The 26,798-nt window shown below is 33.4% G+C and overlaps 4 protein-coding genes across 8 annotated transcripts in view; 3 read left to right on the top strand and 1 right to left on the bottom strand.

The window, feature by feature from the left end:
- The window catches only part of LOC122628030 (flotillin-2), a 99,890-nt gene that overhangs the window by 6,124 nt on the left and 66,968 nt on the right, over positions 1-26,798 (bottom strand). The window contains exons 1-6 of one of the 5 annotated variants that reach the window (XM_043809835.1): positions 3,814-3,934; positions 2,965-3,176; positions 1,602-1,898; positions 1,052-1,284; positions 702-821; positions 358-572 (exon numbers count right to left, since the gene is read on the bottom strand). In XM_043809835.1, the coding sequence (XP_043665770.1) occupies positions 358-572; positions 702-821; positions 1,052-1,284; positions 1,602-1,881 (848 nt within the window). In that variant the 5' untranslated portion in view covers positions 1,882-1,898; positions 2,965-3,176; positions 3,814-3,934. Of the gene's footprint in view, positions 1-357; positions 573-701; positions 822-1,051; positions 1,285-1,601; positions 1,899-2,964; positions 3,658-3,745; positions 3,769-3,813; positions 4,655-26,798 lie in introns of those variants that run through there. The other 4 variants (XM_043809832.1, XM_043809836.1, XM_043809834.1 and 1 more) reach the window with 4 other exon arrangements.
- On the top strand, positions 521-12,512 carry LOC122627480. The gene is made up of 9 exons (XM_043808595.1): positions 521-654; positions 7,037-7,252; positions 7,689-7,859; positions 8,027-9,521; positions 9,927-10,040; positions 10,111-10,519; positions 10,600-11,420; positions 11,492-11,774; positions 12,021-12,512. Exons 2-9 carry the CDS (start codon positions 7,057-7,059, stop codon positions 12,396-12,398), a joined length of 3,867 nt encoding a protein of 1,288 aa, XP_043664530.1. The 5' UTR covers positions 521-654; positions 7,037-7,056; the 3' UTR covers positions 12,399-12,512.
- Positions 12,671-20,573, top strand: LOC122628015 (glucose dehydrogenase [FAD, quinone]-like). The gene is made up of 6 exons (XM_043809798.1): positions 12,671-12,797; positions 17,798-17,904; positions 18,383-18,591; positions 18,673-18,887; positions 18,964-20,143; positions 20,244-20,573. Exons 2-6 carry the CDS (start codon positions 17,818-17,820, stop codon positions 20,503-20,505), a joined length of 1,953 nt encoding a protein of 650 aa, XP_043665733.1. The 5' UTR covers positions 12,671-12,797; positions 17,798-17,817; the 3' UTR covers positions 20,506-20,573.
- Positions 21,211-23,989, top strand: LOC122628018 (glucose dehydrogenase [FAD, quinone]-like). Its single transcript, XM_043809802.1, has 3 exons — positions 21,211-21,286; positions 21,407-21,475; positions 21,621-23,989. The coding sequence occupies exon 3, from the start codon at positions 21,689-21,691 to the stop codon at positions 23,561-23,563; it is 1,875 nt and encodes a 624-aa protein (XP_043665737.1). The 5' UTR covers positions 21,211-21,286; positions 21,407-21,475; positions 21,621-21,688; the 3' UTR covers positions 23,564-23,989.

Genomic DNA, 26,798 nt, shown 5'->3' with positions numbered 1-26,798 from the left:
AAAATAACCCGGAAGTATGTGACTCACTTTTAAACTATGAAAATGTAACAAATTATGCAATGTCACTTAATGATATATTTTTAATATTTTTTGTTCTAAGTTACGTTTCTAAATTATGTAAAATATAATAAATAACCGTAATATAATATAAATCATAAAATAATTTTTTTCAATTTTTTGACTTAACCCATACAGTTCTGTATAAATTCTTAAAATGTTACAAAGAATTTAACTTTAATTTTTTTCTTATAAGTGTATGAATATTATCTCTCATTCTTAAAATGCGCAAACGATATCCAATAATATATGCTTTTAGCACTATATTCAGATAAAAAAAAGTGAAGACATGAGTTTCACCTTTTTCCTTCAGCCACTTTTCCAATTTTATAATGTTCTGCTTCAGCTGGTAATCGCACAGTGCTTTGAAGTTCGTGTTCCTTTCGACGTACCTCCTGTTCCTCTACTTCGATCTGTTTACGCCTCTCGACGATTTCTATCTGTATTTCTTCGTTTCGTATTCGTTGCCTTATTTTTGCGGCTTGTAATTCGTAAGCGAGCTGGGCTTCGGCTTTCTACAGAAGAGTAAAACAACAAAAAGAAATAATAAAAAAAAAAAAGGGGAAAGAAAGGAAGAAAAAGAAACATAATTTATAGGTACGTATTAATACGTTATAAAAATGATTACATATGGTTTCACTTACAGCAGTATTGACCTCCTGATCGAAATGAGCCTTTTGCAATTGGAAGAGCCTCGCGTTATCTTCAATCTTCGTGTCGGTGTTGTACTTAATGTCCATTGCCGCTTTCTCGCACTCGGCTTCCTGCGAACAAGCAAATTTTACGACCTTTATTGCTTAAGCATATTTACCAATTCGCTGAATAATGCATAGAAGCGAGCACATATTTTGAAAAGCAAAACTTTTTCTTCGAAAAGAGTTCTGTTAAAAAGAATAACGAATATTGACGAAGTTAGATGAATATTCTTTATCTTTCTTAAAAAAAAAAAAAAAAATAAATAAATAAATAAATAAATAAAAAAAGAGAAACATACGCGTATTCCAGCGTCACGATTAGCTTCAGCGACGCCAACGTCAGCATCACGTTTAACTGCTGCAGTTTGAGCTTTCCCGAGTGACGCCAAGTATTGAACGTCATCGTAAACGTCCTTTATCGTGAATGAGAGGATCTCTATACCCATACGGCCGACATCAGGTGCTGCGACTTCTCGTACGAGTGCAGCAAATTGATCGCGATCTTTGTAAACCTCCTCGACCGAGAGCGTACCTGAAAATAAAAATCTTTCGTCAGTTTTATGATTGAAAAGAAAGATTCAGGGAAAAGAAAAAGACGAAGAAAAAGAAAGAAAAGAAAAATAAAAAAAGATGGTAGCCCAAAGATACATCACAGCGGATTACCCTCGAGTAAACTCTTTGATCATCCTTTGTACAGTCGGTCAATAACCCCGTGACGTTTGTTCTTTCGTTCCGTTGCTAAACACGACCCATTTTCACGATACGCGGCAACGAATTTATTATATTTCTAGCATTATGAGATAAAGCCACAGAAAATGTCGATAAATACGATCAGAAGTTAATTCTTACCTAAAATTGCACGTAAATGGCCTTCGAGAGTGGATAATATAGTTGATTTTATTTCGTGGACACTCTTTCCGAGAAATTGTTCGCTGGCAGTATGTAAAAGTTCGTCGGCCTTCATGATCTTGCACTGGGCCACTCCGGTGACGGTCAGTGGTACACCTTGGGCAGTCTCGACGTTCTCGCAAACTGGATTTAATGTCATTACTTCGAGCGACAATCGCTGGACATCTGTGACGAACCACCAAGTGAAAACGTAACCGCCGACTATTGTCTTCTTCTTCATTGATCCGCAGCATCCTCCTGTGGAATATAAAAATCACAATGATAGAATTTATACATTATCATGATAATAACGTTATGGAATATCATTAAATTGAGACCGATCTAATTTCTCTTGATATTTTTCATTCGAATGGCGATGTTAAGTTTCACGCACTGATTACATTTATATTGGACGATTATATAGTTTGATCGTTCAAACATTGCTCTTTTCTTCTGGTACGAACGCACTGAACGATTAAATAGTCTCTATACTGCACTAACACGAAATGGATTTCATAGAAATCGCATGTGTTCGTGCTCTCATTTTGAAAAGCAAAAAGGAAAAAGATTATTTTGAGTCTATGCGTAACAGTAACCCGTAAACTTTGTAATGGGCAATTTTTATAAACTGTTCAACGACTTAAGTGAGCGAATATAAAAAGTTCTTTAATTATTTTCGAATGAGTGTTGAAAGTTTTGATAAGTTTTTTATTGGACCCTAGAATCTTATATAAAAATATTACGTTACGGTTAACTATGCCGTCGAAGAAATAATTTTCTGACTAACTTTAACAGGTAGAGAATAATATTATTTTCGAAAATTAAACATTTCTTTATTGAAAATATACATATAATAATTTAGATAATTAAACGTCAAAACGGAAGAGAGATCTTCTCTATATTTTTTATTTGTCAGTATTGGACTAATTACATCTTCAACATCTTATTATCCTAGTATAGAAACAAACAAAAAATACTATGACGTAGACATTCAAGAAATATTCCTATCAGAAGAGATTAAATTGGAATCAGTTTGAGTATGGTGATATCCTGGTAAACGCACACGCCTCATAACATTCATTATCTCTATGCGAGCAATAAATTTCTGTTCCTCGTTAAGTTTTCTAAATGATGGAAGCAATGACAAAAGGAAATATTTGTCTTCGTCTATTTCCTTTTCCTCGTCATTCTTCTCTCTTAACATTTGCAATAATGATTCTTCAAACGTATTGTTAGAAATTTTCTTTCGTTTAATTACATTGGCAATAGGTTTTAATGAAATAACAGGAGAAATATGACTTATATCTTCCGTTTCTTCAATTACATTTTCAAAGTCATTTCTATTGCTGATCGTAGACTCAGAGTTGTTCGATATTTTTCTACTCTCGATAAAATCACGCAGGAATAATAATTGATCGAAATATAAATATTTATGTCTCTTTTTTCCTCCTGACCCATATGCCTCATTTTTTTGTTCATCGTATTCTCTTTTGAAGCATGTTCTTAAATTTTTCCACTTTTTTTGTAACTGCTTATCTGTGAATAAAATTAACATAGTAATAATACAAATTTATGGTCAATACCATTGATATTTGAGAACGAGGTATATATACTTTTAGAATATACCTTGCGTTATTATATTCCTGTAGAAACTTATCAATAAATAAATTTCAATGATTGTAACTACAAAAAATTAATATTTTTAACTACAGAAGGGATAATATACGAAAGAGTCCGCTCATTTCGTATATTAACTAACAATTTGCAAATATTTCATACCGACATCTAATACCTAATAATGAATTTTGCGAGAGTATTGAAAAAAGATACTGCATTCTTTGTAATTATATTAGAAATATGATGCAATTTGTTTCGAAGACACACTTTATTAATATTCTTTAGAAAGTATTGCTCCTATTAGAACAAGAGGCAAAATTTGAGGTCTTGACGTCAGAGAATATATTTAGCAAATTATTTCATTTTGCCACTGAAATGCATTTCACGGCAATACGAGAAAATTTAATGTTCAAAATTTAATGTAATCTCAAGGCACGTATACGAGCCTACGCAGACTTCTATAGAGTATGAAAGATATTATTACTTACATAACGTGTTGAACGAAATTAAACCTACTCGATGATAAAAAAAAAAAAAAAAAAAAAAAAAAACTTACTCTTCTCCTCCTTATCTGAAGTAGTTAGATCATTCCAATTTTCAACAAATTTCTCACACAATTCTATCCATAATTTTTTTTTTAAATTCTTATCAGAATATTCTTTTAATTTTGTATTATATATTGCTGATCGTTTCTCAATCTCACTAATGAACATTTCGATATCTAGTGGCATGTTGTTTAATTTGATTCTAAAAATACTGTTACTCGCTACTCTCACTACTCTACGACTAGCTGGAAGCAACTGGAAAATCACCAGTGCACGTCGACAAGTTTGAATATGCATGGTCTATATCAGAGGTTCTCAATCTATTGGCCACGAAATTACGGTTCCTATCTCACATCAAAGCGAATAAAGTAATTAATTTTATAAAAAATTTCCAAAGAGTTTTCGTATGATGTTTCTTGCGGGTTTGCGATGATAACGGAGTAACTGACTTATTTTAAGCTGTGTCTTTAAAATAATATACAGTGGCCCTAAACCATTAGGTTTTTAAAAATTTTATATTGTAAATATTTCGATCGCGATGGCATTGCAAATAAATATGTTGAGTCGTACAACAAAAAGATTGAGAAACGCTGGTCTATATCATCGGCAACTGTTCCCTCGTTCTAAAATCAGCTGCGCATTGGCAATATTTTCAAAGCAACTTTTTAATTGCTGAAATATAATGAATTATTTTATATAGAAATCCGCAAACTCATGAGTTTTTAATTGCATTCAACTAGTCATAGAATAATGAATGTACATCGTAACGAGCTTTTTGGAATACAAATCAAACGGCATATATACTACAAAAGTATTAGGCTTCTATAACATTCATTTCGTACTAGAATCGTATAGCAATAACTATACAAATAACTATACATCACTTTTAATTGATCAAACTATTTAATCGGCTATCATAAAAGTTAAATACATAGGCAAGTCTTGAGGCGACATGTTTGATCTATTTCCAACCTGCAAATATTAGAGTACGGAAAATCTTTTATTTTCACTCTTTCTTTTAGTTAATATTATTTTTATTTAATTTTAACTTAATTTTGGATAATAGAAAATAAACTGTAAACATTTATTATTTATTTTTTTCTATAAATGGATCTTTTCTTTTCAATATCTTTGGGTATAAAGAAAAAGTAACTTTATTCTTCGAGTAAAGAGAAGAAGTTGGACTTAAGACTAAATTATTGATTGATAAATTGTTATTATTATTATTATTATTATTATAATTATTATTATAATTATTATTATTATTAATTGCCGATGAGGCAATATTGTAACTAGGAGACTCGATTCTCTGATGCCTCGTAAAGCACGTCTCACTTCCCTGCACTTGTCACAACTAAAAGTAGGTCGTTTGGTAGAGAGGCCGCACCGTTCTTCACGATGAGACCATTGGCTCGTGACGTCAAGAACACGATTCCCCGAACATTAGCTCGCGATCGTCCTTCGTTTGCGTGAGATGTCTCACGTAACGCATTTGATCGAATGAAACTTTTACACTATATTCCACGAGCATTCAATCCATTCCTCTTGCAAAAATGGATTGAACACTTTTGAATCAATTATCGCAACAAAGAATATATTTTCACTAGATATCGTACAACTATTTTTAAAAATAAGAAAAAAAGAGAAGAAAAAAAAGGATATTTTAAAAAAGGAAGAAGGAAATTCACTTCCGTTAATAATTCTCCTTTAACAAGTTCATAAACGTAATTGTTTTCTTAATAGACTTATTATCGTTGTGCGTATCATAAATTTGTTTTTTTTTCCGACAAAATTAAGATATATAATAACGATAATGATAATGATAATGACACGACGAAGAGGATGACAATCATCTCATATAATTATTCTTTATATTATATATAGATTTAGGATTGATCCAATATTTCTGTTATTTTTGAGGATGAGAAGGAAATCGTTCAAAAGAGAATTCGAGAAAGAGAGAGGAAAAATAGAGAGAAAAAGAAACAAAAAAAAAAAAGAGAATAGAGAAATGTGACGGAGAAAGGCAGAGAGGGAAGTCGATGACCGTTATGCGAGAGGCACGTAGCTTCGAAACCCGTTCGCTTCGAAGGTAACCGTATGACTCTGGAATAGGATCTCAATGGATCCAGCATGCTGATAGTCGTGTCTGTAGTAAGGTCATGGTCATTCTTACGAAGCTGCCCTTCGGCTTCGTTCGATCGTCTCTTATTCCTAAAATCTATATCCTTTTGTTCTTTACTTCGACCTAGAGAATACGAATTCTCGCGTGGAAAAATAAGTTATTACAAAATTTTACGCGAATACGGTTAGTTATTTAACGGTAATTTCTCAACGTAATTTGATTGTGCGATAACAGTGTATATTATTTTTGTTAAGCATCGAAATAATATCCCTCCAAAGTGCGTGAGTGCGTGCTAAGTGAGTAATCGTTGGTGTAATGAAACATAAAAAAAGACTTATGCGTTATATCGTGAAGAAGTTTCTCGTTCTAAAGGTACAAAACATTGTTTTTGTAAATCCTCGATTCGTTCCTCGCAAACTAATCTAGAATATCCATTATTAATACGCTTAAATAATCTTGGAATTAGAATCGTACAAGTGGCGGCACAGAAACCTAGAAAACTATCGAGAAAACGAACGGGGAAACCACTCAAAGACATCGCATTGTGGTATTATATAGGGAAAACAAAGAATTGCGATCTAATTCGGAACAATAACCTGTGCGATGATGGTATATATAAGAATTATGTCATCAAGTGGAAATATCTTCTAACAGGTTTTTCTTTTCTTTTCTTTTTTTCTTCTTTTTTGTTTTTGTGTAACTCGAGTTTTTCACGAATTAATGACCTTAACTCATAGACTCCTGATAGTGAGAGTAAAAAATAATAGATATTAAAAACTCTGTCGACGTTTCATCTATATGACGTCTAGAAAATTGTCGGAACTTTGCATTGACACTGAATTACTTAACAGTCGAAAGTTTCCTTCTTCATTGTTATTCCCAACGGCATACTCCATGGTGTTTCGAGTTAGTTGAATCTTTAAACGATGACACGATGATATTCAGTATATCGGTATTGATTCTACAGGAACAACGTGTCTTTAGAGAGTCCTGGAAATGCTTTTGGTTTATTGTAAATTATACGCTCCATTGTATCTTTTTTATAAAAAAGAAAAGAGAAAAGAAAAATACTTCGTGTTTTATTCAATAAAGTTAATTTTACTTTACAGAAGCTATAAAATAAATCATAATGGGACCTGAAAATGCAATAATTGGAGGCTTTTCCACGTCAAGCAGTGGATTATCGTGGTTTTTTTCAGTTTTAACTGCCGTACTACTTTATTTCCATTACGAAGTTCTAGACAACGAGGCACCACCTATTGATGTTCCTTCTGAAGAATTATTAAGATCTTACGATTTCATCATAGTTGGTGGTGGATCAGCAGGTACCTACCTATCGTCAAAATAGTTATTAAATTAATGAGAGATCTTTTTACTTCTCGTCTATTCGATACAATCGAACGATATTAAACGTACGTTTTATCTTGAAGATCGTATTATTTTATGAAATCGCGATATCAAGTGCCTTGACTACGACAAATTTCTCTTAAATTTGAATAACTAATGAATATATTTCGATGACATTATCAAAAGAGATGGAAATCGTATACAGTATTTAATTATATTCAGAAAAATTCAGATAAACTTTTCCAAGTAGGATTATGATTAATATTTCATGTTTCGAAGGAGCACACGTAACAGTTCTTTTTTTTCCCTTTACATTACGTATTAATAAGACTATTCAATAGTCGACTAAATAACGACTAAATCTAGAACAATGAAAATTGTCGACAATTTTCTACTATGTATATCCTTCGTCAGGTGCCGTTGTAGCGAATCGTTTAAGCGAAATCAACAACTGGAACGTGCTACTCCTAGAAGCTGGCGGTCAGGAGACAGAAATATCGGACGTACCTCTTCTTGCTGGTTATCTTCAACTCACTCAACTCGATTGGCAATATAAGACGGAAGCTCAGGGTACTTATTGCTTGGGTAAGTATTACTGAATTAGGTCTTGATACTTTTTTCTTTTTCTTTTACTAACATACAACGTAATGTGATCGTATAGAGTCCGCGTCGAAAGTTTTCATTTGAAAGAGTTAGAAATCTGTCGAGTCTTGCTACATCGAATACCAATGAAAGTATTGCAATCGTTTCAGCAATGGAAAATGAACGTTGCAACTGGCCACGTGGTAAAGTGATCGGTGGTAGCAGCGTTCTAAACTACATGCTCTATCTTCGTGGGAATAAAAAAGACTATGACTTGTGGGAGCAACAGGGTAATCCTGGTTGGAATTCGAAAGAAGTACTTTATTATTTCAAGAAGTCCGAAGACAATCAAAATCCATATTTGACTCGTACACCGTATCATTCGAAGGGTGGTTATCTGACGGTCCAAGAAGCACCATGGCACACACCGTTGGCGGCTGCCTTCGTTCAAGCTGGTCAAGAGATGGGCTATGAAAATCGTGACATAAATGGTGAATATCAAACTGGTTTCATGGTCGCACAGGGTACCATAAGACGTGGTAGTCGATGCTCCTCGTCAAAGGCTTTCCTTCGTTCTGTGAGACTTCGTAAAAACTTGCATGTTTCATTGAACTCACACGTTACCAGGCTACTGATCGATCCCAATTCGAAGAGAACGTACGGAGTGGAATTTATCAAAGGTGGCAAGGTCTTTCGCATACATACTAAAAAAGAGGTGATCGTGTCTGGTGGATCCATCAATTCCCCTCAGCTCCTGATGTTGTCAGGTTTAGGACCAAGAAAAGACTTGACCGCGCACGGTATTCCGGTGATACAAGATCTAAAAGTAGGCCACAATTTACAAGATCACGTTGGCTTAGGTGGTCTTACTTTCCAAGTGAACAGTGAAATTTCTATGGTCGAAAAGAGACTTCACAACGTGCAAGCTGTCGTACAATATGCACTCTTAGGTGATGGTCCTTTGACCGTTCTAGGTGGTGTTGAAGGATTAGCCTTCATCAATACGAAGTATGCCAATGCTACGGAAGATTTTCCAGATATAGAGCTACACTTCGCGTCAGGTTCGATAAATTCTGATGGCGGTAGACAATTACGAAAGATCGATGGAGTGAAGAAGAGCTTTTACGATGCAGTTTTCAGTCCGATCAGTGAGAAGGACGTTTGGAGCGTACTACCGATGCTTTTAAGACCTAAGAGCAGAGGTATCATCAAGCTAAGAAGCAAAAATCCCTTTGATCATCCGTTGATCTATGCTAATTATTTCAAAGAACCCGAGGATCTAGCGACGCTTGTCGAAGGCACCAAGATCGCTATTGCACTCAGCAAAACTCAAGCTTTTGAAAGATTCGGTAGTGAACTTTATTCAAAACCGTTTCCCAATTGCAAGGATATACCGCAGTATACCGATCAACATTGGGAATGTATGATCAGGTATTATACTCATACGGTTTATCATCCTGTTGGTACTTGCAAAATGGGACCTTATTGGGATCCAGATGCAGTGGTCGATCATGAGCTTCGAGTTTATGGAGTAAATGGCCTTCGTGTTATCGACGCTTCCATCATGCCCAACATTGTCAGCGGTAATACCAATGCTCCAACGATAATGATCGGCGAGAAGGGTTCTGACATGATTAAGCAGCACTGGTTAAAGAAAAGGAATTGACGCTAAGGCACGTACACGGCAAAAAAAGAAAACCAAGTTTCTACGAAAAGTGATATCAAGATTTTTTTAAATAATTCTACATTAAAAACCAGTGATATTTTATATCAATAATTTTATTGTTTTTTCAATTACTATTTATTGAACATCTTGCAGAATATCAAAAGATTTTGACATCATTTCCACGTAAGGGACTTTTTATACAATGACTATGTATTTGACATAAATTGTAATTTATGTATATTATTGTATCTCGTAAGAATATTAGTATAACATTATTTTCAAATACGTCATTCCATGACGTATTCTAGTAAAATGAATAATTGTAAAAAGTATGTAAAGATATAAAATAATATATGAAATAAATATATGATATTAAGTGCATAAATATCGATGTTTTACATCAGTACTGATTTCATTCGAAACAGTAAAATTGCTGACACGACGAATAAAGAGAACACCGAGGTCAATTTATGTGTGTTATGTAGGCATGTGGCTCTCGAGAACTACATTTTTTCCTTGTATCACGAAGAGAAAACATCGATCGTTGATATTCCATTTTTAAAATAAAGAAAAATTTCATTCGTTAAGAATGATCAGAATCAGAAAATTGTCTCCCTTACAAATCGAACTGTTTTATAAGCTGGAAAAGAGTTTTCTAATTATATTAAAAATCTTTGTGTTGTTATATCGCCCGGACATCGTTGATCACGATAATCAGATAAATACGTTGTTACCAAAAAAGCTTTCGGATAATTATGACTTTGTGGTGATCGGTGGTGGATCAGCGGGATCAGTTATTGCGAATCGTCTTTCGGAAAACGAAAATTGGACAGTGCTTTTATTGGAAGCTGGTGGAATCGAGCCGATGTTATCGGATATCCCCATTATTTTTCCGACTTATCAAGTCAGTCCGATAGATTGGCAATTTAAGACGGAACCGTCATCGTATTATTGCCTGGGGATGAACAATAGGCAATGTAACTGGCCGCGAGGAAAGGTGAAATCTTAGAAACTGATATCTAATATCTATAGAATTTTGTTCGAATAAATTGTCAAAGGATGTTATTATATTAAAAGGTATTAGGTGGCAGTAGTGTGATAAATGCTATGCTCTATGTACGTGGCAACAAAAAGGATTACGATAATTGGAAAGATCAAGGTAATCCTGGTTGGGATTACGAGAGTGTTCTGCCATATTTTAAAAAATCGGAGGGCAACAAAATCGAAGGTTTAGATCCTGTTTATCATGGGACTAACGGAGAGATGACCATCGAACATTTCAAATTTCAAACTCCTGTTACGGATTATTTGTTAGCAGCTGGCAAAGAGATAGGTTATAGAATAGGTGACATAAATGGATCGAATCAAACGGGATTCACGTATTCTCATGCAACAATCAGGGACGGTCTTCGTTGCAGTACTTCGAAAGCTTTCCTTCGGAAGGCATCGAAAAGAAAAAATCTTCATATATGTACGCATTCGATTGTCGAGAAAATTCTTATAAAAGAAAATTCAAAGACAGCTTACGGCGTAATGTTTCGGAATAATGAAAAAACATACACCGTTCGTGCGAATTTCGAAGTTGTTTTATCTGCGGGTACCATACAGTCACCGCAATTGCTGATGCTGTCGGGGATTGGGCCAATGGATCATCTTAAGGAATTAGATATACCATTGATCCAAGACACGCCGGGTGTTGGTTCGAATCTTCAAGATCACGTAGCGATAGGAGGTATCGTTTACTTGGTCGATCCACCAGAAAAATACAAATTCAAACAGTTCACTTACGTATTGCCAAAACTTATTTCCCTTAAATCGCTAAAACAGTTTGCTAAGAAAAAAAGTGGTCCTTTATATACGGCAGCCGAATGCGAAGCAATGGCTTTTATTAATACCAAGTAAGTGAATCCTTTTTTTACAAACATTTCTTCTCAGGATTATTTTTATAGAAAATACCGTTCATTTGCAGATACTCGAATGTCTCTGCAGATTATCCAGATATTCAGCTATTTTTCTCAGCGGCTTCTATGAATTTGGACGGTGGAAGATTCAGTAAAAAGATATTTGGTCTTAGGGATGATTTTTATGAAAAAGTTTTCAAAAATATCAATTATCAGGATTCTTACTCTATTATACCAATTCTCTTGAGACCTCGTAGCAGAGGTTATATCAAATTAAGAACGAAGAATCCTGAAGATCACCCTATCATTGTACCCAATTACTTCAACGATCTTCGCGATCTTGAAGTTCTGGTAAAGATCCATACTTTCCTATTTCCTAATGTTAATACATTAACATAAGTTATTAGTTATTATTAAAACTTAGAAAATTAGAACAAAATATTAACGAACGTATCGTTTTGATATTAAATTAATATTTAATATTAATTGATTGTTAAATTAATACCTCAATCGATCAGTTAAACTTTTTCAATGGACTTTTCTTAAATATACGATAAATATTAATTTGACATTTATGAAATGTTTTCTCCATCACAGATAGAAGGCGCAAAGTTTATACATAAGATAAGTCAAACGGCAACAATGCAAAATGTCAATGCTCGGGCAAATCCAAATAAAATACCGGCTTGTTCAATATTTCAATTTTTATCGGACGATTATTGGCGATGTCATGCACGCCATTACACAATGACTATCTATCATCCAATTGGTACATGCAAGATGGCACCTGCCAAGGATCCCATGGGTGTAGTTGATTCTCGATTAAAGGTACATGGTATTCAAGGTCTTCGTGTGATCGATGGATCTATTATGCCGAACATAATCTCTGGAAATACTAACGCACCTACGATAATGATTGCGGAAAAAGGTGCCGATATGATAAAGGAGGATTGGATGAGCCGAGGTCATTCATGATAAGCAAAATCAACGAATTATTCAATGTACTATTTTTACCGGTAAACTAGATCTTATCATATCTTCTAAAAATTATTTGAAATAATTAAATAAATATGTATATATATCTTGTTACATTACCGAGTTATTTTCGCATTACGCACATGTGCAAATTAAAATAATAAGATTAATTTCGAACGTGCTTATAATTGATCGAATATTTCTACATTTCGATAGTTTTCGTTTGCTCAGATGCTTTGTCAATACATCTTCCCGTATGTATACTCAAGTGTGCCACATGATTTCTACTACAATAACTACCTTTCATCTCCCTTTATACTAAAAGACAGAACCATTTGAAGCTCTATTCGTTCACTGGAGCTCGAATCAACCTGATTTGATCAACTCTTCAAGAACTTGGTAAGATCTTATAATCCTACGAAATCGTGTTAACAATTAAGCGCATAGAAATAATCAGATCGTATCGGTGGTTGATTCTCGCAACGAGCCGTACCTCTTAATTTTCTTCGAATACAAGTGAAATCATATATCTTACGATAGGTAAAGCGAAAAGTGAAAGAAAAAAAAAAAAAATAGGAAGAGTGAGAGAGAAAAACAGTGATTCACCATTTTTGTGCGTTGCGAATCGTTATAGAGTCGTATAGCGAAATACTGGCTTACATAATCGAAAGAGAAGTCTTCTCTTTTTGCTTTTTTTTCTTTTTTTTTCTTTTCTTTTCTTTTCTTTTCTTATTTTTTTATTTTGTTTTCTTCCGCAAACTCGAAAAGGTTTATTAAAATTTTGGCACGTGTGTAATCAAAAGGATTTCTCGATTCGTTGAAAGATTCGTGCATTAGGCAGGATGATCGTAATAGTTCGTTATTTCTTGTTATTACCCATGGAGAATCGGTTCACGTACGTGTAAATGTATATACAGGGTGTTTGTTAACAGATGTCCAAGCAAATTTCTCGCGATCAATTTAAGTATAAGAATAGTAAAAATTTGTGCAACCCAGATCAGTTACAGCGAAGTTCGTGTAAAAAGAATGTTATTTTTATACTAGTGATTTTTTTCGATATGAAGGTGAACGCGTTTTCTTTCTTTCTTTTTTTTTTATTTTTTATGGATACTTACAATACTTTTATGCATATTTTTATAGTAGTAGTCATTTGTAATTAAAATCATATCAAGTGAAAAACTTTTATTACCCATTGTTTACGAATTAATCGGCATCCTAAATATTAAAGTACATAATTGCTTTTCTACATGACAACTTGAAAAACAATCGGACTGTATAATATTTTGAAGTCGATTATATCGAATATAATCTGACTTTCCGACTGATCTTCAACTCCTCAAATACACGATTATTCGATTTGTAAATAATATATTTATATAGTATTGATTACAGAACAGTATGAATGTTTTAGTCAATCGTTAAGATGTCGATTATCTCATAAACAATGCATAGTGAGAACTTTTTATTATATATCATTTTGATTGCCAATGATCGCTGTTATATAAATAATGGGAAAAAGAAATATTAAAGATATCGATTTAAAACAAAAAAAAAAAAAAAAAAAAAAAGAGAAAAAAACTACATCGATCTTCATATTTCGAAAAAATTACAAGTAAAAGGAAAAAAGAATGTTTACATGCACTTTGTAGTTGATTCAGAGCCGTGCAAATTTTGTTCAATAAAATTTTGTTTAATATAACCAATCAGTTATGAGATATTTGTTCTGATGTCTATGAACGGACACCTTGTATACACAAGTCTATTTGATTCAAGCAGGATGCAACGTTAACGGATGTCATTTGTCGACGAAGAAAGCTGGACAACGAAACAGAATACAAACACACACCTTTACACTATAATTATTTTCCTAGTTTGTTCTTGACCAATTCATAGCTTCACGTATATACACATATATAGTTTAAAAGCAATTTTTAAATACTGATTTGTTTTATTAAATAAATGAAACATCAAGTTAGAGATGACTCGAGAGTTATAGAGAAAAGTCAATCGTCATCTTGCAATGCAAAGGGATATATATATATATATATGTATATATATATACACACATGGTTATATCGTTGTTCAGCTTTCTTCGTCGACGGAATGACTTTCGTCGACGTTGCATCCTTCTTGGACCGAATAGACTCGACTGAACGCAGTGGAAACGAGATGACGTCACGTCACGGATGTTTCACCGCCGTCAGACACGAGGGATTTCTTTGGCCCTCGAAAGAGAGGAGGTCGAGGAGTGGAAAGAAGAGAAGAAGGAGGCTTCTTAATTAGTGCGTCTAGCTTCGTCGGTTGGCTTGGCTGACGGGTTAACCGATATGCGGCTAACAACGTTTGCCTCTTGCCAAACGATCTTCCCCGAGGAAACGAACGAGTCTTAATGTCTGCGTCCTCTGTTCGCGTCTACTTGATATTTTTGGTCGTTGAGTCGATTAGCAACCTTCCTGTTGACCGTCCAGGAGCCACCATTGACTCGTAGCCGCGCGCCTTTCGACTCGAGTCACCGTTCGTTCCCCCTTTAGTTTCTTCTTTGTTCTCGTCGACGCTCCAAATGCTTCCAAAATGTTTGCGAGCCGGCAAGCTTGAGTCGATACTTCACCATCAGCCGTGCTACGTTCCACTGAATTTCATCAGGTAACGATCTTTCTCTCTCTCTCTCTCTCTCTCTCTCTCTCTCTCTCTCTCTTTCTTTCTTTCTTCTTTTTCTCTCTTTTTCTCTCTCTCTCAATCTCTCTTTCTCTTCCAATTTTACTATCCTTCTCTTTCTTTCTGTTTCTCTCTCTCTCTCTCTCTCTCTCTCTCTCTCTCTCGCTACCGTACTTACCACTAATCAATTTAATTAATATTCATCCAATCGATTTTGAACGGCACTTGCTTTTATGAAAATCTCGAATTTCTTTCTTCGTCCTCGGAAGTAAACTCGTCCAGTAGCGTTTACCACCAACGTACATACACTCGAGTTCACCGTGTTCGTAGTAACCAGTTGCAATGGGAAACGATCGTACACGCATTTATCTTATGTAAAACGTATTTAACGGACCAATAGTAAGAGTACGATCAATCGGAGGTTGCCTTCAGTACCAAACTCGATTTCGTTCGTGCGCCCGCGTGCGCCCCCGCGCCATTCGGTATTTCAATCTAAATGTCGTTGATTATCTAGTCCAACTTGCGTGGGATCTTATGGTATTTCAAAAACGAAAAAAGAAGAAAAGAAGAAAAAAAATAAGAGGGAGAAGAAGAAATCGTACAATACAATTTTCATGCTCACTGTTTTTTTGTGTTACTTTTCGATCGAATCAAATATGATATTAGTCCAAGTCCGAGGAAGTACGTGATAAGTGACTTGTTTCTTTATCTAATCATCGTGTTACATCAATTCGAACTAAGTTCGCGATTATTCCGTACAATCGTAATCACGCGATTAGCAAATTTACATTTGTCTCGTGGACATGAACACGTTAACGGCTACTGTGAACACGTCAATGATCACCACCCCAGAATTTACAAATTAATTATCATAAATCGAAGAAATAATTTAGATTAATCGTAGAGATAATTTTCAATAAGACAAATAATAGTGTGAAGTAAAATTGTGCGACAATTAAAAAACATTATTAACGGTATTTTCAATTAAACAATGAAACTATGGGTAAAGAACATATATGTTCATGTATTCGTGATATAAATGAAAATTATCCTTTGGAGTATCAATCAACTAATCAGTTTTAAGTTAAAAATTAACAAATATAATAATTTGACAAAAACTAAATTTCTATGATGAATTATGTTACAATAATATAAAGAAAAGTAATACTGACCGTCATGATTATTTTATTATTACAATATTAACATCCAATATTTATCATTTTTAATCGTTTAATATGTATCTTATCAGAAGCTATCAAATATATTATAATGGATAAATTGTCACCGCTAAAATGTAAATACTCATTATTAATAATAGCATAGTCATATTCAAAATTATAAAATATCAATAATTTATCATCACAAGCTTATAATATTGAAAATTTTATTCCGTTACAACGAATAAGACGAACGATAGTCCATGTGTGTTAAAATTCTGTCAGGGCTCTTCCGTTTTAGTTTCGAGAGTTACTTATATGTCCGTTCAAATGCCTGTCACGATTTTCTTCTTATATTTCGTGTAATTTCAAGAGAAGATTACGTATTGCGAGTTGGATTATATTTAGTTAGACGATTCTTGACGAGCATTATCGGAAAGACTTCCGATGTATTACGTATCTCTCTTTCTCTCTTTCTCTCTTTCTCTCTCTTTCTCTTTCTCTCTCTCTAACTCTCTTTCCTTCTCTCTCATGCATGTTGCTTATTTGTATAGAAAGGCATCTATCGTTTTGGTTCTCTTATAGTCTGTGGCCGTGAGGCCACTGCACCCTACCCTAGCCGTTCTATTGACGTTCTGCAGAACCACTATATCTATCTATCCGATCCCTGTTACAGATTTACCGTTCTTTATGTAACGACATATCATATTTAACATTTACCAACTCTCTACACATTATCTACAACGGTATTTAAGGAAAGAATCGAGGGAAATCGAAGATAATCGATGCCTCGTAATTTCCTCTTCCATCGCAAGCAATAAAGAGTGCCGATTAAGTAAAAAATAAAAGGAAAGTAAGAGGAATGAGAATAACGTTTACTTTCTATCTTTGGTGCTACAATAACGAGTGTTAGAACGTTCTCGATGGTATTGATCTCTCTCTCTCTCTCTCTCTCTCTCTCTCTCTCTCTCTCTCTCTCTCTCTCTCTTTCTTTCTCTCTCTTTCTATCTTTCTCTTTCTCTCTTTCTCTCTTTCTCTCTATGTTTTCGTTGTTTCAGTTCATACGGTTTCTCGCTAGTGCATGGACCATCATTTTCACTTTTATTCACAAATCCTCTGAAATGATAAATTACACGCGCGCAACCGAATGGAAAATCTGTCGCGATCGTAAGTACCGTGATGGAGAGAACGTTGGTGTTTAATTAACAGTGAATAGTTATTAAACATCGTTGGTATACGATGGCATACGTTGACATTCAAAAGTCGTTATCAGTAAGAAAGTCTTCTTAATATTATGTATCTATCTAAATCTATCGTTATCCTCTATCGAATCTAATGATGTTTTATAATACCATATGTAATAGATCATTAATTTAATTTCAACAATTAATGGCCCGAAAATTGGAGAAAAACAAAATGATCTATATTTGATCAAAACATGGTTATCGTCGTTAATCGTGCAGAATAAATGTATGATAAACGTGAGCGGATAGAAAATAAAAGAAAAAAAGAAAGAAAAGAAAAGGAAAGAGAAAGAAAAAAAAAACGTAGACTAGTTTAATAAAAAGTAAATTCGATAATTTACAGATGATCTTGGGTGACGTACAATGATACGGATTTTTAAAATGCGTTTACTCGATTTTCTCCTTCTTTTGGTGCAGTATGCATTCGCTAGGCAAATCAATCCAACGATGGTGAGTATAAATATTAATCGTCATGATAAAAACGTCACGTAGGAAGGCACACCGTTATTTCGACGGTCAAATCAAAAGATACGACCTCAAAATTCTAATATGGATTAAGATTATTACTAATATTAAATTTTTTTTTTCAATACTGACCAAACGAAAATGAATGTATTCTGACGTTACGTTATTGATGAGACGATATGCAACAAAGAAAAATATATAGTATAGTCAATTAGAAAAAATAGTATAGTCAATTAGAAATTTCCAAATCGTATTAAAATGATTATTTTATCACTGACTATGGAATATGGAAATGTTAAGTACATAACATGTCACATACTTTCCATATCTGATTAGCTAATACTCCTAATGAGATTTGTTGTATCTTTTTTCTTTATTTTTCTTTTTATTTCGTGAGAAAAAAATTTAATTTGTAACGGATCGTACATCCAACGGAACATTAACACGGTGTCGTTTCTTTCAGCTTAATCAACTGGGCATAAATTACGACAGCTTCATTATATCGAACACAACAGGATGTTGCGGCTGCAGTTTCGAAGATACAAAATACATGGACTCGGTTTGCGGAGGCCAATCTGCTTTCATGAATTTAGTTCAGAATTTAATGATGTCAAGATGCGACATAGCTGATCCTTGCCGTCGATTGGGTAGAGACGATATACCGAACGAATGGTAAATAAATGATCTGAACAACGAATTCGAAGATAAAACATTTTGGCAAAGACATTTATGACGAAACGTATGTTTACATAGGTACGACTTCATCGTCGTTGGTGCAGGTGTAGCTGGACCTATTATTGCCAGAAGATTAAGTGACAATGCTTGGAATAGAGTTTTACTGATCGAAGCTGGTCCCGAAGAACCAACCATGACGGCTATTCCAGGATTAGCTTGGAACGCTATTCAATCGTCACTAGATTGGAAATATAAAACGGAACCAACGAGACCACATCCAACAGCCTGCTTAGGTAGAACAATCTATCATTATCATCCGATTCTTCTAATATCGAACGAAATTCGTTGAATTTTTATTCGAAATTTCAGATACTGGTGGAAAGTGTAATGTACCTAGAGGAAGAATGATGTCAGGTACCGGTGGTATGCACGGAATGATGTATTATCGTGGTCATCCAGAGATCTTTAATAAATGGGCACGCGAGGGTAACGTTGGATGGTCTTATGATGAAATCGAACACTATTTCCAACGTGTAGAGGATCCAGTCGATCCATCGATGTTGAGTTCACACGCTCGTACTGTACCTAATGGTCCAGTGAAGATTCAACATTATTCTCATAGACCACAATTTGTTAGTGTACTTTTGGAATCAGCTGCAGAATTAGGTTACAGAACGTACGGTTTGAAGGAGTATACCCAAACTGGTTTCATGGTAGCACCAATGACAGTGGAGAAAGGATTAAGAGCATCAACCCCTAAAGCCTATTTAAGACCTGTATACAATAGAAATAATCTAAGAGTTCTGACTAATGCTCAAGTATTGAGAGTTTTGATCAACGATTACGATATGAAGGCATACGGTGTCGAACTGATCGACAAACATGGTCAAAGGAGAATCATCAAATGTAACAAGGAAGTTATTTTGACGGCTGGTGCCATGGGATCGCCGCAGATACTTTTAAATTCCGGTATTGGACCGAGAGAGCAATTAACTAAATTTGGTATTAAAACCTATAAGGATCTACCAGTAGGACGGTATTTTATCAATCACGTATCCATTGCTGTACCAATGAGTATTAGAGATACTTCGGTAGAGACTATGACTATGCAATCGGTGAACGAATATCTTGAATCTAGAACCGGTGATCTGGCTAGCACTGGATTAACTCAGGTCACTGCTTTCCTTGAAAGTAATTATACTATTCCTGGTATACCTGATTTGCAAGTATTCTTCGACGGCTTCAGTTCGTACTGCCCGAAAACAGGATTGCCAAACGAATGTACGAATGGTATCAAAGGACCTTGCCCGAATAGAAGAAAGATCGTTGCTAGACCGACCGTCGTAATTCCCGAAAGTCGTGGTACTTTAGAATTGCGTAGTGCCAATCCTTTAGATCTGCCTCTAATGTATCCTGATTATTTTACCCATGAAAAAGATATGAAAGTTTTGATCGAAGGTGTAAAACAAGTACTTAAGCTCATAGATACCCCGACCATGAAGAAATGGGATCTTCAATTAGAAACATTGCATCATCCTCTTTGTACAGAGTAAGTCTATTATTTGTTCGTTTTTAGTTCTTTTTTTTTTTTAATTTTCGTATAATTATTAAAACAAACGTACTGACAATAACATCAAAATGTTTTCAAGATATCACTTCGGCACGGACGCATATTGGGAGTGTTATATACGAGCTAAGACTGGACCCGAAAATCATCAAGCCGGTACCTGCAAAATGGGACCAGCAACCGATGCTGATGCCGTCGTCGATCCGCAATTACGAGTACATGGTGTACCAAACATTCGTGTTGCCGATCCTTCCATATTTCCATATTTACCCAATGCTAATCCGATCGCTGCTATAATGATGGTAGCTGAAAAGGCATCCAATATGATTATCAATTCGTGGTAATCACATAATTAATTTACACGTGATTTTTTCACAAAATTTCTTAATAAACGATTACTTTTTTTTCCCTATCTATGAGTTTTATTTTATACTCTAACAATTTTCCATATCTGTATATATTAATTTAAATATGGACATTATATATAGTAAACAATACTTCAATATGAATGATGTTAGAGGAAAAAAAAATAAAATGACGTAATGAGAGATACATATGTTATTTTGTGTGTATATACACATACACATATATCTTTGGCAAGTATCGATAAGGTCGAGGTATTAAAGGAAAATTTTTTGTAAATAAGAAAACATTTCAAGAAACATTTTGTTGCTAATAATAGAGAGCGATTGTATTGGACAACATAGAATATACTATATATATATACATTCTATATAAAAACATATATATACCAATATGTACGTGTATGTGTTTCTGTTTCTGGGTATGTATGTACATTTGGTCGATATAATGAAATTGATATTATTGAATATCGTATAAAATGAATACTATATACCTGTAATTCGATATTGTTTGTCAAAGATATGATGCATAATCTAGTATAGGAAAGGTTGTGGTTACATGGTCGGACAGGTAAAAGGATACGCTCCAATGAAAAAAAAAAATTGCAGAAATAAAGAATCGGGAAGATCAAGTGACCAGAAAAACGAAGAATCGTAAATTGATCTTTAAATCAAAGTGGGGAATATCACCAAGATTTATTCCTGAACCAGTATCTGGGTACGATCAAGCATTTGTTGGCGGTTGCTGATCAAGGAAACATCGGTAAGTAATAGTGATTTATTATTTATTTCATGGGCTTACATTTGCAATAATTATTTTAATTGACATTATCTACTGACGTATTCTAATTGTCACTATTTGGATTGTTATTCTTACAATTAGCTAAATCAATTTCATCAAAGGATAGACAGAGAAAGTAAAGTAACATTGAAGGATAAGTTCGCGAGACAAGTGTGTCACGGTCAATAGAATTCTTGCTTTTCTAAAAAAGAAAAAAGAAAGAAGAAAAGATAAAAATAAATACAATAAATAATAAAAATATATATAAAAAAAAATTGCCTTCAACATTTCATACTTTCTGTGCAATATTTTTTAGATTAAAGCTCGTGGAATCGAGTTGAGGAACGAAAAATCTAAAAACAAAAAAAAAAGAAGAAGAAAAAAATGGAATTTTGTCTTTCTGCAACTTCTGCATCTGCGGTGCAAGGAACTTCTAATTTTTTATTCACGCAACTGTTAAGAACGCTGCTCGTTGCTCAATGCTCTCTGAACGTTAGTAATGAATACCCGAAAGATCGTACGAATGAGATTATAAATTCGAAAAGGGAATTTGATTTCGTAATAGTAGGAGGTGGTACCGCTGGATCGGTTTTAGCAAACAGATTAACAGAGATAAGCAATTGGGATGTATTGCTGATCGAAGCTGGCGAAGATCCATCGGTATTATCAAACGTTCCTGGAGCGATTTTGATGATTCAGGGATCCGAAGAAGATTATAGTTATGATATCGAATCGCAGGAAGGATTTTGTCAAAGTATGAAAAACAAAAATTGCAAATGGGGTAAAGGAAAGGCTCTAGGCGGTAGCAGTGTGATAAATGCAATGTTATACGTTCGTGGAAACGATCGAGATTACGATGAATGGGAACATCTTGGTAACGAAGGTTGGAGTTACGAGAAAGTGTTACCATATTTTAAAAAATCGATCGATTGTCCTCAAGAATACATAGATAAGTGGGGAGACAAACATTGCGCTAAGGGTGGTCCTATGAATATTAGAAGTTACAATTATTCCGAAACAAACATACAAGAGATCTTTATAAACGCTGCTCGCGAACTTGGTGTACCAATTCTTGAAGCGTTTTACGAAGAAGATTATATTGGGTATGCGAAGGCTTTGGGAACTATTGATATGTCTCGTCGAGTAAACGCAGCAAAAGCGTTTCTTTCACCGATAAAGGATAGAAAGAATCTCTACGTGATGAAGTCCGCCAGGGTAGACAAGATCCTTATGAACGATAATCAAGCTGCTGGGGTTAGAGTGAGCTTAAAAAATGGCGAGCAAGTCGACGTGACGGCATCAAAAGAAATAATTTTATCAGCTGGCACTATCGCAACTCCTCAGATTTTAATGCTTTCTGGAATTGGACCAGCAAATCATCTAAGTGAAATAGGAATACCTCTGGTGACTGATTTACCCGTTGGAAAAAATCTTCAGGATCACGTAATATGGTTAGGAATTCAACTGGCATACATTAATCACACGAACTCACCACCATCACCATCGTATATAATGGACATAGCTTATGATTATCTGATGAAAGGATCTGGTGAATTGAGCACGATCGGTGGTGTCGAGCTAATTGCGTTTCTTAACCTAACTGATCCACAATCGAAATATCCCGAAATAGAGATTCTCTTTACTCACGTACCAAGATGGCAGGTAGATAAACTCCAAGTGCTTTTGAAAGCCTTTGACGTTTTAGACGAACTAATCGAGAACATGAGTAAAATTATTATGGAGACAGACATCGTCTTTATATGCCCGGCTTTGTTGAAACCAAAGAGTACGGGTGAAATTAAATTACGTAGTTCCGATCCTGCCGATCAAGTTAAGATCTATGCGAATTATTTTGCCGATCAATCGGACAGAAAGATTCTTCTGAAGTCTCTAGATTTTGTTAAGTCGTTAGTAAAGACCAAAATTTTCCAAAACAATGGAATAAACTTACGTCACTACGATATACCCAATTGTCGTAATACTGAACCAGATACTATGGAATATTGGGATTGCAACTTAAGTAACACAGCAGCAACATTTTATCATCCGGTTGGTACAGCTAAAATGGGCCCTACTGGTGATTCTACAGCAGTCGTCGATCCTCGTCTCAAAGTACATGGCATTCAGAGACTAAGAGTTGTCGATGCTTCTATAATGCCGCAAATTATCAGTGGAAATACAAACGCACCAACGTTAATGATAGCTGAGAAAGGAGCAGATATGATAAAAAAGGACTGGCTTGGAAAGGATGAGCTTTAGAAGTAAAGTAACTAACAATCGTAAAGTGAACTTTAAGTTCTTATAAACCAGGATGCTTCTTTAATAGGAAGCTTACTTGCTTTTATAACATAGAAGAAGAAATATATCGTATTTATTGCGACGATTAAAAATATTCAAATCGCTTTCTGGTATTTGGGTTCAATATAAATATAAGTAATATTATATAGGATTATGTAAATATTATGTCTCAATTTAGATTTTCAACATTTCATCGGAGTATCTTTGTTTACTTATTTCATAGAAAACGTTTGACAATTAAATATTATCACTTTACAAATATAGTAGAAAATATTTTCATTACTTTATATACTAATAAATAGTAGATAGAAAAGAAAGATATTTAGAATTGTAGATATGCGTATAGAATGTGTATACAATTTATACAATAAACCGTTTTTTTCGATACGTATGATTTTATCCTAGTTATGACATATTAATAAAGTTTTATTTATCCTTTTATGACATACTTAATAAAAAACCATAAAAATAACGTATTTAAATTAGTATAATACATACATTAAATCGATATATATTCGATACATTACATCGATAATATATGATATATATTATATGATGAAAGCTAATTCTTTATTATGCATTTTATCAAGTAAAATGTGTATTTATGTTAAACTGTTTCAGTATGGACAGTTGTTTTTACGTAATATAAAACTACTAATAATAATTTATAATTCAGATTAAACAGATAAAGAAAAAAAAACAGAAATTATTGATAGAATATGGTTATGTGTGCTCATTGATTTAAACAGTAACAAAAAAACTGAATATGCTAATTATAAAAAAAATTATATTCACCTGACTATATGGAAATTAATAAATGATTTAAATATATATTAAATATATATATATATATTATATAAATATATATGTATTCATATACTTAAATATATATTAAATACAACAGAGCGCACATATAAGATTTTTATTGTATTATTTAAGAAAATGCGATATTGTTTACACAAAATCTTTTTTTATACAATTTATTTTACCATCTTTCCACAGAATTATAGTAAAATTTGGAAAATTGACCGATTCGTTAGACTTGAAACCTTTAGTTGCCAAGAATATTCAATATAAATGGAACTACTTGTAAATGAATTTAAAGTAACTCAGCATAATAAAAGAATACATACAATAAATAAAAAGTAATTATGAATACTTGTACTCCTTGATCTACATTATAATGAATTCGGTAAGCAAAGCGATTATAGTAGATAACCAGAGGGTTAAAAGGAAAAAGAAATAAACTCGTATTAAAGGCTACTGTGATTGTTTGACCTTGAAGGATTTTAAGAACGATCTACAATCACTATATTATATAAAGGTAATATACTCAACATTTATACTTTCCACCGTTATATAAATAACTTTAGTCTATCATTTCATTTCATACAGTCAATTACTTGAACAGGACATGTGAAATACTCTACTAAAAAATATCATTTTCGAAAATAATTGATTTATTGTTGCGGATGAATATTATCTAAATAATTTATTGTTGTGATATATAGTGGAAATAGTGATATTTTTCTCTAACGAAGAAATTTTGTTCAAGCATTCGAATTGTGTTTTAATTTCTAATTTCCAATTTCTAACCGATTTTTACTTTATAACGCAGACATTTAATTCGTGAGTATTTCTTTTTGAGAAAAATAAGAAACTTATAGAAAATTACACCGATTGTCACTTAATGTTAACTTAAAAAAGTCAAGGAAGCCATCGACTTTCTGAAATTATATTGTATGATATTTACTAGCTCTAACTACGTACTCACAAGTTAGGTTTAAAATTTTCTAACTGATACGGAAACATTCAAATCAGATAATTCAAAAACTTCGTTGATATTTATGCATATTTCCTTCTAAATCTAATTTTATTTCTTTGATATTTGTTTTCATTGATAAAGGACGTCTGAAAAACGTCCTTGAAGTTATGTCCTTCTGTTCAAATTTTTTTTTGCTATTTTCCAAATTCGTTAGAAATGCATTAAATAACTTTAACAAGAAAATATATGAAATAACTTAAACAAACTTAATTGTGCTTATAATGAAAAAACTTGTTCAAGTGTCACTTATAATGAAACATTTTTTCTTAAGCAATTACAAAAAATTACAAAAATAACTACAAAAGTATGAAAATTTTTTATATAAATAAAGAATGTTTTGCATTTAAATTACTAGCTTGTAATATATTACTGGATGCCGATAACGATGGAAGTTTCCAACAGAATTTACAACGAAGTGATATTTCGGTGATAACATTTTGACGATATTTTACGGCGATTATATTTACATAAAGTAAAGAATAAATTTGAATACGTGTAGATATTACAAACATTTAAAAAAAAAAGGCCCGTAAAATTCATAAAATATTTCATTATTATAGATTATTTTATTGATAATCATTTACGATATGGTTAAAATGAAAATAAATCAAAATAATTTGGAACGTACAAAACTGTACGATATATTCCACATTTTCATGCAATTTTGCTTCGCAATATTAACAATAAACATGTTTGATATTAAATTTTATCTATTGAATTTTTTAAATCCGGAAGAATAAAGAATTTTTTAAATTCGAAAAATTCAAAAATATGAAAAAAGGATGTTTTCAACAAGGTTAATTTAAAAATGCGCAATAAAGACAAATAGTGCTTTAGAAGAAAACATTTTTACAAAAAATATTTACAAAACTTCATAATTTTTCGAATTTGTGTTTCAGATTTTATTTCATTCGCGTGTTACTGGTTTGTTAGGATAACTTATGAAGAGTAAAAAAGTAAATCGATGAAAACGTAGTCATTGAACGTTTAATGTCTCAAATATTTGAAAAGTATATGATAAAAAATGGTAAAAAATGATCTGAAATAGGATCAAAATAACTTCAAAAAATCCAATAGATTTTTGCCTATTAATCCTGATTGTAAGAAGTATTATTACACATATTGATAAAAGCGAAGGATTATTAACCATTGAAAGATATATATTGTTTCATTGAAAGTTCTTAACTGAGAGATCATTATTATTGCATCTCAGTCCTGCTACAATTGAAGAGAAAAACAATATTTAGCTAATTAAAAGATCAATGATGGTGGACCTTGCGACAACTGCAAGAGCTGCGATACAAGCGAATGCGATTCCGATCGGTATCGGAAAACTAAGTATCATACCGATTCTAATATCTATCTTAACTT

Source organism: Vespula pensylvanica, chromosome 3, assembly GCF_014466175.1.
Source record: "Vespula pensylvanica isolate Volc-1 chromosome 3, ASM1446617v1, whole genome shotgun sequence".
In the NCBI taxonomy this organism is placed as follows: Eukaryota; Metazoa; Arthropoda; class Insecta; order Hymenoptera; family Vespidae; genus Vespula; species Vespula pensylvanica.
The sequence above is the reverse complement of the archived record's forward strand: the minus strand, read 5'-3'. Positions and strand labels throughout refer to the sequence as shown.

Coding starts and splice junctions, on each gene's coding strand:
- LOC122627480 (XM_043808595.1), top strand. CDS start 7,057: ATGGGACCTGAAAATGCAATAATTGGAGGCTTTTCCACGTCAAGCAGT. Junction 7,253..7,688: donor AGTTGGTGGTGGATCAGCAG/GTACCTACCTAT, acceptor ATCCTTCGTCAG/GTGCCGTTGTAGCGAATCGT. Junction 9,522..9,926: donor TGGTTAAAGAAAAGGAATTG/ACGCTAAGGCAC, acceptor GTTTTACATCAG/TACTGATTTCATTCGAAACA.
- LOC122628015 (XM_043809798.1), top strand. CDS start 17,818: ATGATACGGATTTTTAAAATGCGTTTACTCGATTTTCTCCTTCTTTTG. Junction 17,905..18,382: donor GGCAAATCAATCCAACGATG/GTGAGTATAAAT, acceptor CGTTTCTTTCAG/CTTAATCAACTGGGCATAAA. Junction 18,888..18,963: donor ACATCCAACAGCCTGCTTAG/GTAGAACAATCT, acceptor TCGAAATTTCAG/ATACTGGTGGAAAGTGTAAT.
- LOC122628018 (XM_043809802.1), top strand. CDS start 21,689: ATGGAATTTTGTCTTTCTGCAACTTCTGCATCTGCGGTGCAAGGAACT.